The 16,794-nt window shown below is 38.9% G+C and overlaps 2 protein-coding genes and 2 non-coding genes across 4 annotated transcripts in view; 1 reads left to right on the top strand and 3 right to left on the bottom strand.

Moving 5' to 3' along the window:
• LOC137491105 (uncharacterized) overlaps window positions 1–16,794 on the bottom strand; it is a 698,540-nt gene that overhangs the window by 424,699 nt on the left and 257,047 nt on the right. The gene's annotated exons all lie outside the window — the stretch shown is intronic.
• LOC108182277 (uncharacterized) overlaps window positions 1–16,794 on the bottom strand; it is an 85,868-nt gene that overhangs the window by 32,679 nt on the left and 36,395 nt on the right. The window contains 1 exon segment of the mRNA XM_087248374.2: window positions 16,157–16,772. Coding sequence (XP_087104500.2) covers window positions 16,249–16,772 — 524 coding nt within the window. The 3' untranslated portion in view covers window positions 16,157–16,248.
• On the top strand, window positions 3,792–3,873 carry trnas-uga (transfer RNA serine (anticodon UGA)). The gene has a single exon. It is a non-coding gene; the product is annotated as a tRNA-Ser (tRNA).
• trnaf-aaa (transfer RNA phenylalanine (anticodon AAA)) lies at window positions 12,228–12,300 on the bottom strand. Its single transcript has one exon. It is a non-coding gene; the product is annotated as a tRNA-Phe (tRNA).

Below are 16,794 nucleotides of genomic sequence, written 5' to 3' on the forward strand. Positions count from 1 at the left end.
TAAGTGTTAAAATAACATTTTTGAAAGTGTTAAAATTTTTAACACTCAGAGTGTTAATTAGCAAACTCTTATTGTGTAAAATATCTGTTAAATGTATGTCAAAATACTGGCAGCAGTGGTTGCCAGTAATCTGCTGTTTTCAACATTTTTCATTCGTAAATTCAGTTTCCAGAATATTTCTGTTAAAAATAAATCCCATAATCTGTATTTTTCATTCGAACACACGTAAGCCTTAAATTCCACAGCAAAATCCTAACTAGTGTCCTCACTACAGAGGGCTGAACACTCAGACAGTGATGAAGTTAATGAGACAATTAAGTGTCTAATTAAAGGAGGATTGAGAATTGTTGATGAACAACTGTTAACAAGCAGAATCACTGAAGGACAGAAAAACACAAGCCAAAACCAAAGATGAAATCAACTGAGAAAAAAAAAAAAACTCTAAATAAAATAATAATCAATAAAAATAAAACAAATTACACAATAAAAAATGTTATTTTTCAACATCTTTAAAAAAAACTCATCACATTAAACAACTTATCATGGAGCTTCACCTATTACTGACCTTTGATTTGATTTCTGTCATGTGAACAAAAGCTCTTAATAAAATTTCTGTTCATTTGAAGTCACCATGATGGAGGACAGAGTCTGCTTTAGTCAAGCTCTTCAACTTCTTACTATAAATGTATTTTATTTGGGCTGTTATTGTTAGTGTTAATTACACTATTTATACATATAGCATGGAAAGCCTAAAGAAAATTAAAGTATCAGTCTAAAGAGATTATTGATGTTAACATAACCATCCTTTCCTGCTTGTTTTCTAATTCAATATCATATGAGTTATGTGTGAGAAACAAATAATATACATATATGGAATCACTGAAGCTCCAATAATATAAAATAAAACCAATATTTACAATGAGAATGTTTGATCTATGGCAGAACTTAAAAACACACAGACATCAACATTTAGTCTTTGAATCTCAATGATGGTGACAAACAAAAAAATAAAAAATCAAGTAAAAAAAACTCTACTGAAATATCACCTCCCAAAAACAACACAAAATAAAGGAAAAGAAAGAGATTGTAAGAACATAAAGCTGCATTATTTATTCATGCAGCAATGCATGCTGGGAGCTTTGTACTATGCTGGCACCCAGCATGCATTGCGGCATGAACTATGCAGCTTTTGTTTTTTAGTAACCACGGTTGAGGTTCACATCCTGATTCTTGATGTCTGTGTGTCATAAAGAGCAAGCTGGAGCTTGAATGTTTAGTGCATGACACTCTAATTATTAATTGAATCCTAATTGTTTGTTGAACCTTCTATGAAGAGCTGCAGACTGCCAGAAGTATTGTCCCATGCAGTTTTAATACACCTATATTTGGATATCTTTATGAATCAACTTATAAACACCTGAAATTATATCTATAACAATTAAGCATAAACAGTATAGTTTCTGGTGACCTTTCTTGCTATAACTAATGAGTTACAAAAAACACAGCTATAGCAGTCAAAGAAACATTAGGATATAAGAGTAAAGCTTCAAGAGCTCAAATGAGCAGCCTCTGATCTCTATGATGGTGAGGTCAAATGAAATATTTTTAATTAAAAAAATATAAACCTCTGTTCATTGTCAAATATTCTTACAGAAATGAAGTCAAACTGTAATCAGTGAAGCTGCTTATGCTATTATTTAATTGAGTTGTTTAATCCTCTGTTTTAATTCAGCTGGTTTGGTGTGAGGCTGTGTCTGTAGTTTTATTTCTTCCTTCAATTTCTTATTCCTTCAGTGATTGTGCTTGTTAACAGCAGGTGTTCAACAGCAGGTGTCTGAATTCACTTATTTGTGGTCATTCCCTCTGTCTAGTGGACTAAACTAATTGACCAATTTAAGGGCCAGGTGAATGAGGGTGTGGTGAGATTTCAGACACTCTGATTAGTTTCTCAAATACAAGGGTTTTCTACAAAGGTAGATACATGTTACTCTGTGTGACAAGGAGGCAAATCAGCTTCTAACGCCGAGAGGGTTATTTTACCTTTATCTAACACTAGAATTTTAACACTTTACTCTGAATTACCACAACACTTGAAATTTAACACCAATGAATTTGCTGTGTGGTTAGTACTCTGCATTGTGGCTGCAGCAACCCCGGTTCAAATCTTGGTCATGGCAGGTTTTTCAAGGTGACATTGGCGTTGCACTCTGTGTTGCCATCCGTAATCTACGGCCACCTTTTAGTGCAGGCTGTGCTAATGGCACGTCCTGAATGTTTACGTTTCCTAAAGTGTGGAAGACTAGGGATTCGATATGAGAAACAGGATCTTTGATGCCAGCACGCTGTGTAGATAAGTACTGATCAAGTCACGCTTCTAAGGCATGGAAGGAATCTTTTCAATTGTTGAGTGTCCATTCATTGCCACAACAGCAGAAAGACCTTCTGCAGTTATCATTGATCTATTTAATGTCTCCTACATGACATGAAGTCCAAACTATTGTGTTGTACTTATGTCTACACCTACAACAACCATAAACCCAACCTCAAAGTAACCTGTCGTGTTTTAGCAACCTCCACACCAACCATAAGCTTAAAACCCCATCTCACGGTAAACTTTAGAGTTCTGTAAAGGTGTGCGCTGACCACAACCCTAAACCTTGCCTACTTGTATACTACTGTTGTAGAGCCCAGATAGCCAAGTCGTTAGAGCATCAGACTTTTAATCTGAGGGTCCAGGGTTCAAGTCCCTGTTCGGGCGTGTAAGGCTCATTTTGTGGAGCCACAGCTTTTGCCGTTGAGCTATCGGTTGACGAAAGTTTCATCTGGATGCACAATACGTGTACAAGGCATGAAGACATGGCAGTTTAGGCAGTCTTGTAGTCGCGGCCGAGTGGTTAAGGTGATGGACCAGAAATCCATTGGGGTTTCCCCACGCAGGTTCGAATCCTGACGACTATGTGCTCTCCCTTTTTTAAATTGCAGCAGTCATCAATTGTTTGCATTTCCATTGTTTCTTGGGAAAAGCGTTGTTCTGGTAGAAGGAGAAAAATAACAGCGTTCTCACTGAACAGAAAGGGGCATATCACACGGAGGAGCATACCACACAAGGATCACAATGGCTGTTCCGTAGCTCGCCGTGATCGTATAGTGGTTAGTACTGTGCGTTGTGGCCGCAGCAACCCCAGTTCGAATCCGGGTCATGGCAGGTGTGATACAGCCACCTTTTAGTGCAGGCTGTGCTAATGGCACGTCCTGAATGTTTACGTTTCCTAAAGTGTGGAAGACTAGGGATTCGATATGAGAAACAGGATCTTTTATGCCAGCATGCTGTGTAGATAAGTACTGATCAAGTCATGCTTCTAAGGCATGGAAGGAATCTTTTCAATTGTTGAGTGTCCATTCATTGCCACAACAGCAGAAAGACCTTCTGCAGTTATCATTGATCTATTTAATGTCTCCTACATGACATGGAGTCCAAACTATTGTGTTGTACTGATGTCTACACCTACAACATCCATAAACCCAACCTTAAAGTAACCTGTCGTGTTTTAGCAACATCCACACCAACCATAAGCTGAAAACCCCATCTCACGGTAAACTTTAGAGTTCTGTAAAGGTCTGCGCCGACCACAACGTAAACCTTGCCTACTTGTAAGTTACTGTTGTAGAGCCCGGATAGCTCAGTCGGTAGAGCATCAGACTTTTGCTGTTGAGCTATCACTTGATGAAAGTTTCATCTGGATGCACAATACGTGTACTAGTCATGAAGACATGGCAGTTCAGACAGTCTTGTAGTCGTGGCCGAGTGGTTAAGGCGATGGACTTGAAATCCATTGGGGTCTCCCCGCGCAGGTTCAAATCCTGCCGACTACGTCCTCTCACTTTTTAAAATTGCAGCAGTCATCAATTGTTTGCATTTCCATTGTTTCTTGGGAAAAGCGTTGTGCTGGTAGGAGGAGAAAGACAACAGCGTGAGGATTGGAAACAACTGTTTCTATTGTTATTTCTAGGAGTTAATACTGTCTAAAATGTCTAAAGTGATTTTGCTATTTTTACGGTTAAATCTTTTAAAGTGATTCTACTTTTTATTCAAGATAGACCTTGTGTAGTAAGAATATAACTGCCTGAATGTAGATTATACCAGTTTTTAACCAGTTTCGATAAAGACGGCCAACAGTACAGTCAGCCTTGGATAAGAAACAGATTATACTGTGTGTGTGTTCTATTTGATTGTTGATCCATTTCACAGGTCTGGAGTCAGCTCTAATCAGTCTAAAGGATGTCTGACGTTTATGTTTAGATATTGTTCAGAATTGTACGCACAAACCCCACGTAGAAATGTTCCTAGTTTATCTGTGTTTTAACCTATCAGGTTAGAACACCAAATATGTATGACACAATTAATGACGTTATGTGAGAGTATAATTGTTATTGATTGGTGATTGTAAGCAGAGCGGCCTAGGAACTCATTGCGAGTGTTGAAGCTGACTTCTGCGAATGAAACTGCAAACTATCTTCAGTAAACTTGATTTATTTATTTAAATCTCTGACTCCGGCTCTTCTTCATCTACCAGACTGGTCATTCTTTGGGTTAAACTGTAAACTATCCCTAGAGTTTTGGTGGAGGATGCGGGCACTTGTTTACTGGTAACACCATTGATCAATCAACAAAATGAAGGTAGGAAGATTTAAAAATTATAGACTAGGGATTGTCTGTGAAGTAGTGGGTAGTAACGGAACGCTGTTGGTTTCTTATTTAGACGTAAATGAAAGTGATGGTTTCTCATTTAGACGTGAATGAAAGGCGCCGGTGGATTCACAGAAATTTGTGGTAGATTTGTAATCCTGTAGATTGTGGTAGATTTGTAATTTGTAAATTTGTAGATTTTGGAATCCCTTAGCGAGCTGGTGCATTTTTGCGGTACACCTATAGTGATAAGTTATAAGTGTAACAGTAGTTGAGAGGTGTACCTCGTCCTTCACCCTGAGTTAAAATACTCAGTTGATGGGTGTGTTTTAAGACATTCTCGGGGATAAAACTTGGACTGGTTTTTATTTAGTAGTGGACTAAATTAACCCGAGATTGTAATTAGTTCCACCACTGCTATCTAACTACATCACAGACAAAAAGGCATGCCATAAGAATAGTGTAGGTCAGATTATTAAGGAAAGAAATAATTGAATAAAAATAACATATAACATTATAATAGGGATCCATTAGATAGTTGTGGCCACAAAAGTCAGACAAGAGACCTAGAAATATCAGGGTGAGGTCGATTGATCAATGATGCACCAGGAGCAATCCCGAGAAAATTATGACCCTAACTGGATTGGACCGGTCTGGACAGTTTGCACATCTTGGGATGGTTTGCAGATTCATCAAGCAGAAGCCAAGCGCTGTTGGTAAGATTGCCCTCTCAATTTCTTCTTGCTTTTGGTGTTGAACTCAGATATAAAAAGAAATAGGTGAGAGCAGAATGCAGTAAATGGCTCAGCTAAGCTCTCAGGTATAAAATTATTTTAGAACTGATTTTAAGAAAAAAAAAGTATTCCTTTGGCATTTAATTGTCATTGAAAAGCTAAAATCTAAATATTGAAGGGCTAGTAGCAAAAACTAAGCACAGAAACTGACAGTAACATTATGGGAATAAAGAATAGCTTATGTTTTGTCTCAGAAGATAAGATTCTGTGTGACTGCACTGCTATCTTGGTTTAGCCCTCACCATGACTTTTGACTGAGTTTTGGCTGTAAAAGTAACCGAGATATGTCTGAATAAAAATGTGCCATGTAAGTCTGTGCAAACAAGCAGCTTTATGGTTGGATATATATATTTTTAATAATATATAAGTAACATAAAAATGGGGGTTTCAAATAATACTTTGATGGATGCAGTTAACCCCTGAAAGATCTAAAACTATTGTTGACTGTAACAGCATTACTTTGAAAATGCATGTCAACTCTGTTTTATGATAGATATTACAATGAAATTATGTTTTTGAAGTTAATGTTATGTTTAATGTATGTTTAAATTTAGTAAACATGCATTTTCATTCTGGATTGCTCAAAACTCTCTTTCTCTCTCATTAGATGTCAGCTTAGAGCTGCTATCTGCCTGTTCCATAACAATTGATAAGCACAGTGCTCAGTTGGAAATCACAAAACACAGATGCAAAGGAAATGCTTGAATGAATACAGAAATTCTACATTTCAATTTGTATACACTAATAGAGGTATTAGTAATTAAAAATCAAGGTTAACAAATAAGAGATTGCAAAATGTTTTTTGTTTGTTTTCCCAGTGATGGGTTGCGGCTGGAAAAGGCACCAGCTGCATAAAAACGTGCTGGATAGGTTGGCAGTTCATTCCGCTGTGGCGACCCCGGATTAATAAAGGGACTAAGTGAACAGAAAAATGAATGAATGAAAATGCTTTTGTTAAAGCATCTTGAAAAACACTAATATACCTGCTAAGCTATAGAGATAATTAATTTGAACAGTTGGTATTACTGTTTGGAAATTTCTTGTCTTGTCTTCAGTGGTTTATTACTGTTTGTAACTTTTGTCTTATCTTTAGTCTCCACCATCACATACAGGGCCTGATGGCTATACTGAGGTAGCAGAACCTGACACTGAATGAATCAGGGTGATATCTAAACTCCCTGAATAATCTAAGCTTGATAATCAGTTGATTTAAGTGTTTGATTAACCTGTCTCAATGTTTAAATTTTAGTAGGTAGTCTCAATGGCTTTCATGGCTCTTGACTGCACTTTCCCAAGTAGAAAATTCTGAATCATGGAGGAAGCCTGCACAGGAGCTTGCAGTGTGAGTGGCAGTTGACCGGTGGGCACGAAGGGGGGTTCCCTAAGACGGGTAAGATTTTCCCTCGGCCAAAGCGGAAAACAACCTAAGGCATGGGACCCCTCGTAAACCCCGGGGCATCTACCCGAAAAGGGGGATGTTTAATGTGAAAGATGGTGCTGGACTGGGGTGATGCTCTATCGGCCTAAAGCATCCTTAGAGGGGAACTGTTTGAAGTTACAGTAATCTGCCTCAGTGGCCCCGTCCAGATCTGACCACGGGAATCCTGCCTTTATTGAGGACATGTCAGTCCTTGTGACAAGCATCAACGGACTATGCCAGGGTATGATACCCTGAAGGAGATGATTGGTAAAAAGATAATGGCAATGGGCTTTCAAGAACCATTGGAGACAGTAAAGTTTCTTAAAATTTTACCAATATCAATGTGGTTGGCTGCTTTAACAGCACTGGATATTTTATATGTCTGAATTTTAAGAATGCTGAATTCCTGAATGTGAAGCTGAGATGATTTTTAACTGATGTGTCTGATATTTCATAGTATTTTACTGATGCAGGTCCTTATTCATGGCAAAGGACATTTTCGAGATGGTGTTGGCTAAAGATAAAGACTGGCTGTGAGATGGTTTGGATAACACAGCTGAATGGAATTAAGCAGTTAAGGTAAAATAATTACAAGAAATTCTCTTAGTCTTTAAATAATTCCAACTGAGTTTTTAAGAGATCAAACTTTTGACATTTGGAACGTTGCTGAATGATTAAAGATTCTGAATTGTAATCATTTTAATGTTATAGTCTAAGACTATTGAAAATTTATGTGCATGAAACAGAGAGACAGAGACTGTTTGAGTGAAGCCATGAGTTATGTTTTGTTTCTGTTATCGACTTGCTTAGCAACAACTTTGAAACCTGATAAAAGATCATGTAAATCTAGTTGAAACTGGACAAAGAGTTTTAGGAATAAGTTTGTGCGAGTTCAACACCTAAAGCAAACTTAGTTATGAGCTGTCACAATATTCATATCTATGGTACAATAATGCTTATTGTCCTGAGGGAATGATTCGTCCCTGTTGTATGAATATTGTCACTAACCTCTGAAATGAGTGTTATATTATTACAGATTGTATAAGCGAAATGCCAGACATTGCAGAAGTCTATAATGCTGAGTTAATCTGAGGAAAAGATGATGCAGACCATGAGATGAGCTTTAAATGGATGGGTTATCCTGCTTTGTTTGCAATGGTTAATAATTACCTCTTTTCCTGGTTCAGATTACTCTCTGGAATAATAATAATAATAATTTTATTAGCTTATAGCTGTGAAATTAAAGACTGCCATGCATATTAGGTTACAAACACATGTCTAAATTTACTGAGAATGGAAAGGTTAATTACAGTTAACTCTTTTCTATCTGAATGTTTTAGGTAAATATTTTAGACTTGATGGCATTTAAACAGTGACATTGGCTAAGTCACTAACCACAATAGTCCAGAAAGCATCCTCACTCTAGCATAGGAAAAATACACAGAGAATTGAGTTGAAGTCATTTGTGTTAAAGGCAAATGCTGCAGTAAAACACTCTCTGTCTATGTGTGTGTGTGTCCTCAAGTGCAGAGGAACATAATTGTTTGGATGTTGTGTAGAACAGAGAGATAAAGTTGAATGAAAGTGTTTGAATCTGATGGTTAAATAGCTGATGTAAGAATTCAGAAAGAAGTATTTATACTGCTGCAGCGAAAATGAACATTTTAATAAACAGAAATGCAGCGTGAACTTTAACAGCATTTTGAAGCAGTCAAGTCAACTCAAGTCAATATTATTATTTTGAATACTGACAAGTTGTACAGAAACTTAGACTGTCTTTAAATGAAAATTTAGTAGTCCATATCCAAGCAAGAGTCTTGATTATATGTGGGAATAGAATTGTTAAATCAGTCTGCTCTTGTTCAATTGGTAATGCTTTCAAACAGGTTTCACTGTCAAATGACATGTATGAAAGATTTTCAAATAATCAAAAGTTTGAGCAAATAGCTAACCTGTGAGCATTTCTCATTGACCAGACAGTAAGAATTGAATGAATTTTATACAAGGTGTCTGCTTCTGATTATGTTGAATGGTTTAGTCAGGAAAGTAATATGGTACAAATGACAAGTTGAGAAGATAATTATAAGGTTTAGTCTTATTTCTGTTAAAAGATGCTTGAGTTTGACAGACTTATGTTTAATCTTTGTTGAATTAGACTAAAATTTTGTTAAACCCCTATAATGTGGGAACAAAAGAAATGGATTCATAATCCCTCTTATTGCATGTTAATGAATTGGAATAATAGTTTGTAAAAACCATTCCATCTTTCTTGGTCTCTAGGTAACAGGTTATATCTATATCTAGTCTCTTTGAGGTGACTGAGGGTCTGGCTCAATGTCAGGAGTGCAGTAACAGTGTTTATTCATTTAGCCCGGCTTCCAGAGAGTGGATTTGATATTAGTTTGTTAACTGTGAAGGTGATTTTGGCTCATTTATGGCCAGGACAAGGGTGCTTGTACACTTCCTATCAATGATACAGAGGAATGCGTTGCATCACTACAATCACATCATTATTTGAATGAAAAGATATTTTAAGTGGACGTGACTGACATGGAGTTCAGCAAGGTGATGATTAAACATGGTAATGGTGCTGAATTGGACTATTGTGCTGTTGGCATGTTTAATGCGTGTTAATGTAAAAATGTTTCATTATTCTAATTTGAAGTTACAGAACACGCTGATGAATGTTTTAAAACTGGTGAAGATAAAGATGTTTTGCAGGTCATGAATTTGAATCCTGAGTGGCTTAGGTCGAATGGATGACCTTTTGTGTCTGATCAGAGAATCTCTGAGCCTTAGAATTGGCCTGTATGTTTGGATTTAGAGTTGGAGCAAGCTGTAGATGCATCAGAGGAAGTATCGATGGAAATTATGAGTTGTTTACTTCTGGAGGACTTTTAGGGCTTGCACATTTGTGTTCACATTCTGGACTTTGGTCCGCTGTTGTTGTTTTTTTTTTGTATGTTTTCACTTCAGCTTGCAGGACCCTTAATCCCACAGATGATGAGAAACGTGAACTCATTTTGTGGGTGGAGAGTGGAAGAGCCCTTAGCTTGGGGACTGGAATTTTTAGGTTCCAGCTTGTCTAAGAAGGGGCGAAGAAACTCTGTTTTCTTATTAAGGGAGCACGAGTCATCACTTTCACTCTCCTTAGTGACCTCACTGGTTGACCGGAAGTGGAGTTTGGACTCCATTCTGGTCAAAAGGGGCGACTGAAGGATTCAAATTTCTGCTTTCCAATCCGTCTCATCATGGACCAACGTTTATCCTTTTCATCATCCTGTTTCTCAGTATTTAACTGTGAATCGATTTTAATTAATAAGTTAACACATTGCTTAATATAAGAATGTTCAGTGCATTTGCCTGTCTCTTTATACCTATTTTCAGAAGCACCCAAACTAGGTCAGAGGTCATGAAGACCTTGAGAGGAACTGAGGGCTGAGGACTGGAAGCAGCTGTTTCTATTGTTATTTCTACGAGTTAATATTGTCTAAAGTGATTTTGCTATTTTTTACGGTTAATTCTTTTAAAGTGATTCTACTTTTTATTCAAGATAGACTTTGTGTGGTAAGAATATAACTGTCTGAATGTAGATTATACCGGTTTTTAACCAGTTTTGATAAAGACGGCTAAAAATACACTCAGCCTTGGATAAGAAACAGATTATACTTTATGTGTGTGTGTTCTATTTGATTGTTGATCCATTTCACAGGTCTGGAGTCAGCTCTAATCAGTCTAAAGGATGTCTGACGTTTATGTTTAGATATTGTTCAGAATTGTATGCACGAACCTCACGTGGAAATGTTCCTAGTCTATCTGTGTTTTAATCAAATTATGTTAGAACACCTATATGTATGACGCAGTTAATGACGTTATGTGAGAGTATAGTTGTTATTGATTGGTAATTGTAAGCAGAGCGGCAAAGCTGGCTTCTGCGGATGAAACTGCAAACTATCTTCAGTAAACTTGATTTATTTATTTAAATCTCTGACTCCGGCTCTTCTTCATCTACCAGACTGGTTATTCTTTGGGTTAAACTGTAAACTATCCCTTCAGTTTGAATCCCACTTCTGACAAACCGAGCCTGCGGCAGTGCGCTCAGGCTGAAGTCTTTAACTCTCTGCCCCCATGTCCGAATGATACAGTAACACTGACAAAGTGCTGCATCACGCGGGCTTTAATGCAAGTGCACTGAAAGGGGATCAAAAGAATTGTCCTGGGATGGTGTTGCTTTTTAAGGTTTGCAGGGCATTTTTTGTCAAATCCTCGTACAACGTCAAGTCATGACATTTGACAGATCCATGCCCTTGTATCGTGGATCATCCAGTGAGCAGAGAGCCAATTGAGAATGTGCGTAAAAGCAAATCTGAATGTTTCCGCCCAGTTTCTAACAGGAGACCCTTCGCTTGTAAAGCCATCGTGATAACCACAGGAGCCTCCGGTTAGGGTGAGAGCACTGTCTTGTGGTGCCAGCGCAGAGAGACGGAAAGTCACTTTCCACAATGTTTTCATTCAATGTTCTACGCTGGTGGAATCACCTTCCCATTCCCACTCGGATTACGGATACACTGGTGTCCTTCAAACGACAGCTAACACCCATCTCTTCAGAGTACACCCGAACCCCGGTGAATATCCCTCTCTCTAAAGAAAACGAAACTCCTACTCCAGCACTAAATTCTCTGAGCACAAACAAATTACTTGGGATAAATAGCCCTTTTTCGTATGCATTGCCTCGTCTTGTTGAATACCTCCACTATTGTATGTCGCTTTGGACAAAAGTGTCCGCTAATTGTATGCTTCCGCCCAGTTTCGAACAGGAGACCTTTAGCGTGTAATGCTAACATGATAAACACTACACTATGGAAACCAATAGGCCCGTGCTGCTTCAAGTATTTATAGTCTTTTTTTATAGAGCTGTCTTGTAGGGTCTGCACCGTGAAGGACCAGCAAACGCACTGGCCACCTGCTCATGCACAACACAAAGCTAATAGAAATCAGATTCTACGCAAGTTTGCGACACCGCGAGGGGAGGTAAACACTGAGTTGAATTTAAACTTCTAGCCTCACACCGCTCTGCAGAAAGAATGTTTTCAGTGAACGTCAGTACTCAACAGAAGCATGATTTGACTATTGTCATAAAAGCCAGAGGTTGTTTCTGCCCAGTTTCGAACTGGGGACCTTTCGCGTGTGGGGCGAACGTGATAACCACTACACTACGGAAACCTTCAGGCAAATCAAGCAGATAACCCTTTTTGATTGGGTGCCTGTCGACGATCATTGCTGGTGCGGCAGTGGATGCTATTATTTTCTCGCCAAAGAAGAGCACTGTTTCTGCTCGGTTTCGAACCGAGGACCTTTCATGTTTTAGGCGAACGTGATGACCACTACACTACAGAAACCCCACAAGTGCTTTCACCAGCGAAGTTAGGCCTGCAAGGATAAAACAAGGCGTACGCGTTGGTCAATCGAGCGGACAAAGCCAACTCAGCGTGACAAGCTCCCTGCAGGTATTAGGGCCAATTTACAATCCGGGCCCGACACAGCTGTACAGGTCCTTGCGAAATGTCCCCTTTCGTCACATTTGAAGCACCTGAATTCTGGGCGTTCCTTCATCACATTTTCTGAGCTCATGCATAGTCGACAGGTTTTTACCTGATTGGTGTGCCGTCTCGATTTTGGTACTGTAAGGTAAGGAGACCATCTCTTCCGGAAATCTGTTTTTTACAAACCTTGTTCCATCTTCTATGTTTGTGCCAGGATACAATCTTCTTTTAATTTTAGATATGGGGAAAACTCCCCATCTCTCTAGCTTGCTTAAAATTTCTTCATCTGCTAGGTAAACAGGCAGATGCTTGAACGAAACAACATAGTCTCTGTTTTGTAACCTCCGTACTTCAGATTTCACTCCTTTAATTGTCAATCCATTGTCTATTAAAATTTCGGTGTCATCTTCAGTCTCCATTGTTACTTCATACTCCCTTTGTTTGTTTGGGTCTCACCGCCAGAATTCTTCCTTCTCCAATCAGCTCCGTGACTGCTTTGGTTATATCAAATCTTCTTGCATCTTTTACATTTTCTACTTCTACAGTTACTGTTGCTTCCTTTGTGCATACTCTTCTTTGTACCTCTTGCTTATCCTTACCTTTCTCACCTCTTCGTTGGCCGGGCTCTTCATTTTATTTATCTCTTTGTCTCTTGTCAAGTCACTTTTCTTTAACTCTTCATCTATTATCCAGCCCATTTTCTTTATCCTTTCTTGCAAGTCCCTCCATTTCCATGTCGTTGCCGGGGAATCTGTCCATGATTAAAAATAAAACACACTACATAACCACCCTTCAGTCAGCAAAATGCTGCTGTTAGGTGGTTTTTAAAGACAAAAAGAAAACAAACAAACAAAAACACTCAAGGTCAATAAACAAAAAGGTAGACAAACAAAATGGGGAGAGCCTTTCTCTCCTTACTGCTGCCAACTCACTTGTTTGCTCTATAGCCCCCTCAGGGTGGTGTGGCCGTAAGCAATGACAGCTGTCAAGTGTTGCCTATTGAAACTAGGCGCAGCCCCAGGAGGCGAGCACAGCTTAGCTGCCTGCAGCGCAAATGAGCTGGACAGCCGGAGCTGGGCAAGCTGTGAAGCACCAGATTCCATGTCACGGTACTTCGGTGTGGCTCCCAGGAGACAGCTCCTGCCAAGTTTGCATGTCAGGATGGCCGAGCGGTCTAAGGCGCTGCGTTCAGGTCGCAGTCTTCCCTGGAGGCGTGGGTTTGAATCCCACTTCTGACAAACCGAGCCTGCGGCAGTGCGCTCAGGCTGAAGTCTTTAACTCTCTGCCCCCATGTCCGAATGATACAGTAACACTGACTAAGTGCCGCATCACGCTACAATCCCACAGAAAAACACATGTGGGCCCCATGTGGGGTAGCCCATGCAGGCCCCTAAAATATTTTTCCCTTTGGGTCCCACATGGGTTTTTCTGTGGGCAAGCCCACAGTGGGCTTGCCCACAGAAAAACCCATGTGGGCCCCAATGGGTCAGCCCATGTGGGGCCCAATGGATTTTGCCCTTTGGGGCCCTAATGTTGGTTTTCTGTGGGCAATCCCACAGTGGGCTTGCCCACAGAAAAACACATGTGGGCCACATATAGGTCAGCCCAAGCGGGGCCCAATGGATTTTCCCTTTGTGGCCCTAACTTGTATTTCGTGGGTAAATATAAGTTAAATTTTATATTTAGCTTGTATATAAAAATTACAATAAATCATTTTCATTTTGGTCAAAATAGTGTGAAGGACAAAAACTGCCTTGCTGCTGAGAGAAAATCATCCAGAAATTATAGTTTTATATCTTGATCACATATGAGCACAGTGTGGACCCTATGTGGGTAAGTGTGGGTTTACTGTGGGAAAGTGTGGGCAGGACAATCCAACAGAAAAACACATGTGGCTCCCATGTGGGGTAGCCAATTGAGCCACCCAAAATATGTTTATTGTCCACTTTTTTAGACAAATTTGACACCAAAAGTGTTTAAAAAAGTGTCCTTAAGTGTGAAAAAATAAAAATCATAACTGGAGCAATTATTTTCTTGGGGAAAGTGACACCCTGAATGGTTAGTCACACGTTTATATGTATGTTTTTTCTTATAAGTATTTATAATAAAATCTGCTTCTCTTTGTTAATTTTCTTCATGATTCATCTAAAGCTGTATTTAAATATCATGAGTGGAGAGTGGGTGGGACCGGGATGGTTTGTTTACAGGGTTGCTATGGTAACGGTGAACCAAGAGTGTCATTACTAGAGCGCCTTGATTTTGAACAACAACACAGCCGTCTCATCTTTTAGGTGGGTAAATCCTATCACAAAATCGATGAAATGTTAAGATAACATGTTACTCAAGTGTGTTTACAAGTTTAGTGAGGTAACGTGCAGTTAAAGAGTTAATTAGTAGCGAAGATTGTATCTGTTTGCTGACATTGTATCAAAACGGCAGTTAGTGGCCGTGTGTTATATGATAACTGCAAAGTTAACTAAAGGGCTCCACCACGCTGAAATCCTCTTTAAATGTTATATTTTTGTATTCAAGTTGTTAAAAACGATAATAATATCACTTTTGATTGTATAAATACACTTTTGGTTTAAGACGAGGGTTACAACGACTGGAACAGAATTGTTTACGTTTGGATTACACAGAGCTGTCCCAGAGATGCAGAGCAGATGCACGATACTGTGCTGACACCCCACTGGCCATAGAGGTAAAGTTGGTTTTATATTCACACTTTCGTTCATTTAGAAGTCTCTATATTGTTTACCATATTACTTTGAATATTCGATCGGAATTAGCATGCAAGTGTGACTTGAAAACAACAATAACACTGTTTATTTGACTGTGAACAATGTTGTACTTTAATAGTCATTTGCTGCTATTATGATTTCTCTATTTAGAGTTTGCAATGAATACTTTTCTGAAATTATATTATTAAGGGGAAAGTCTGAATGTGCGAAAATAAAACCAACTTTACTTCTATCCACTGGCCCAGCAACTGCTAGAAGGGCTCTGACCAGATAAAAAGGTCATTAGGAGCATGCTGATCTGCAAAGGATTTAAAGGTAGAGTATGTAATGTTTCTATATTATTACCCTCTTTAACAGGAGTTAAAAAAGGAAATCTGAAGGAAAAATTACTAATCATGTACAGTAAGAACAGTAGAAACAGTTAAGTAAGTAACATTTATTTGTCCACAAATTTTTAAAGACTGAAACACTTTTCATTATCCTGGAGTCTTTTTACAACCCCAGGGGCTTTGTAACAACTACAAATAATAATATAGGTTTTTAACTTTATTTGTAATGTTGGTCAATTTGTCTAATTTTAAAGCCTGCCAAGCACATCTTTTTCATAATCATAATATTTTTGGTCTGAGTATTAACAATTTAGAAACAGAAACAACCCTTAAAAGAAAATCTAATCTCAGATTCAATAGATGTGATATACGTTATGCATTAACTACTAGTATAATTGTAAGTGTACTACTTGAAAATTACACAATGACATTTTTTATTTGTACGGCAAGTGAACTCCTGAGTAGTATACTTTTATAATACTTGTTGTAATTATTTAGTTTATGTACTCTATTCTTTGCTTAGAACTTGACTGTTGCACTTAACCATTACAACTGCGCACACAGTAATAGATACACACACACACAGCAGTGAACATGGATGCATGCACACACACACAGACACACAGACTTACGCATCCGCACACACACACACACACACACACACACACACACACACACACACGCTGCTGCTGACTGTTCCTGCAGAGGATTCTGGGTAAATCTCTCGTCAGTCTTCAGCTCAGTTTCACTGATGATCCAGGATAAAGCCCAAACCCAGCACAGAGCGGCTCAGTGAATGTGGTCTGGACTGAGTGGATGAGGCTCATTGTGTCTCTATAGATGTTGTAGAAGATCAGAGTTCCTGCACTGTGATCCACAAACACTCCTATTCTCCTGCTGAGCGCCTTCACTGGGAGAGCAGTGTGTGTGTGATTGTGACTAATTGTGAAACTGGAGGAAAAGCAGAACAAACTCCAGGACTGAGCATTACATCCAAACACACACTCAGCACCATCTCCCTTCCTCCTGATGCTCTTATATGACACTGATATACACACACCAACATCTCCATTGCAGTCAATCTCCCAGTAACAGCGTCCACACACACTCTCTCTGCACAACACCTGAGGATAATCAAATCTGTGTGGATGATCAGGATACGGCTGATTCTCTCTCACACTCTTCACCTCTCTGTTCTCCTCAGACAGAATGAGTTGAGTGTTTGCTGTGTTTGGATCCAGAGTGAGGAAACAGGCATCTGAACACAAGAACACACATTT

Source organism: Danio rerio, chromosome 4, assembly GCF_052040795.2.
Source record: "Danio rerio strain M-AB ecotype USA chromosome 4, GRCz13ab, whole genome shotgun sequence".
NCBI lineage: Eukaryota > Metazoa > Chordata > Actinopteri > Cypriniformes > Danionidae > Danio > Danio rerio.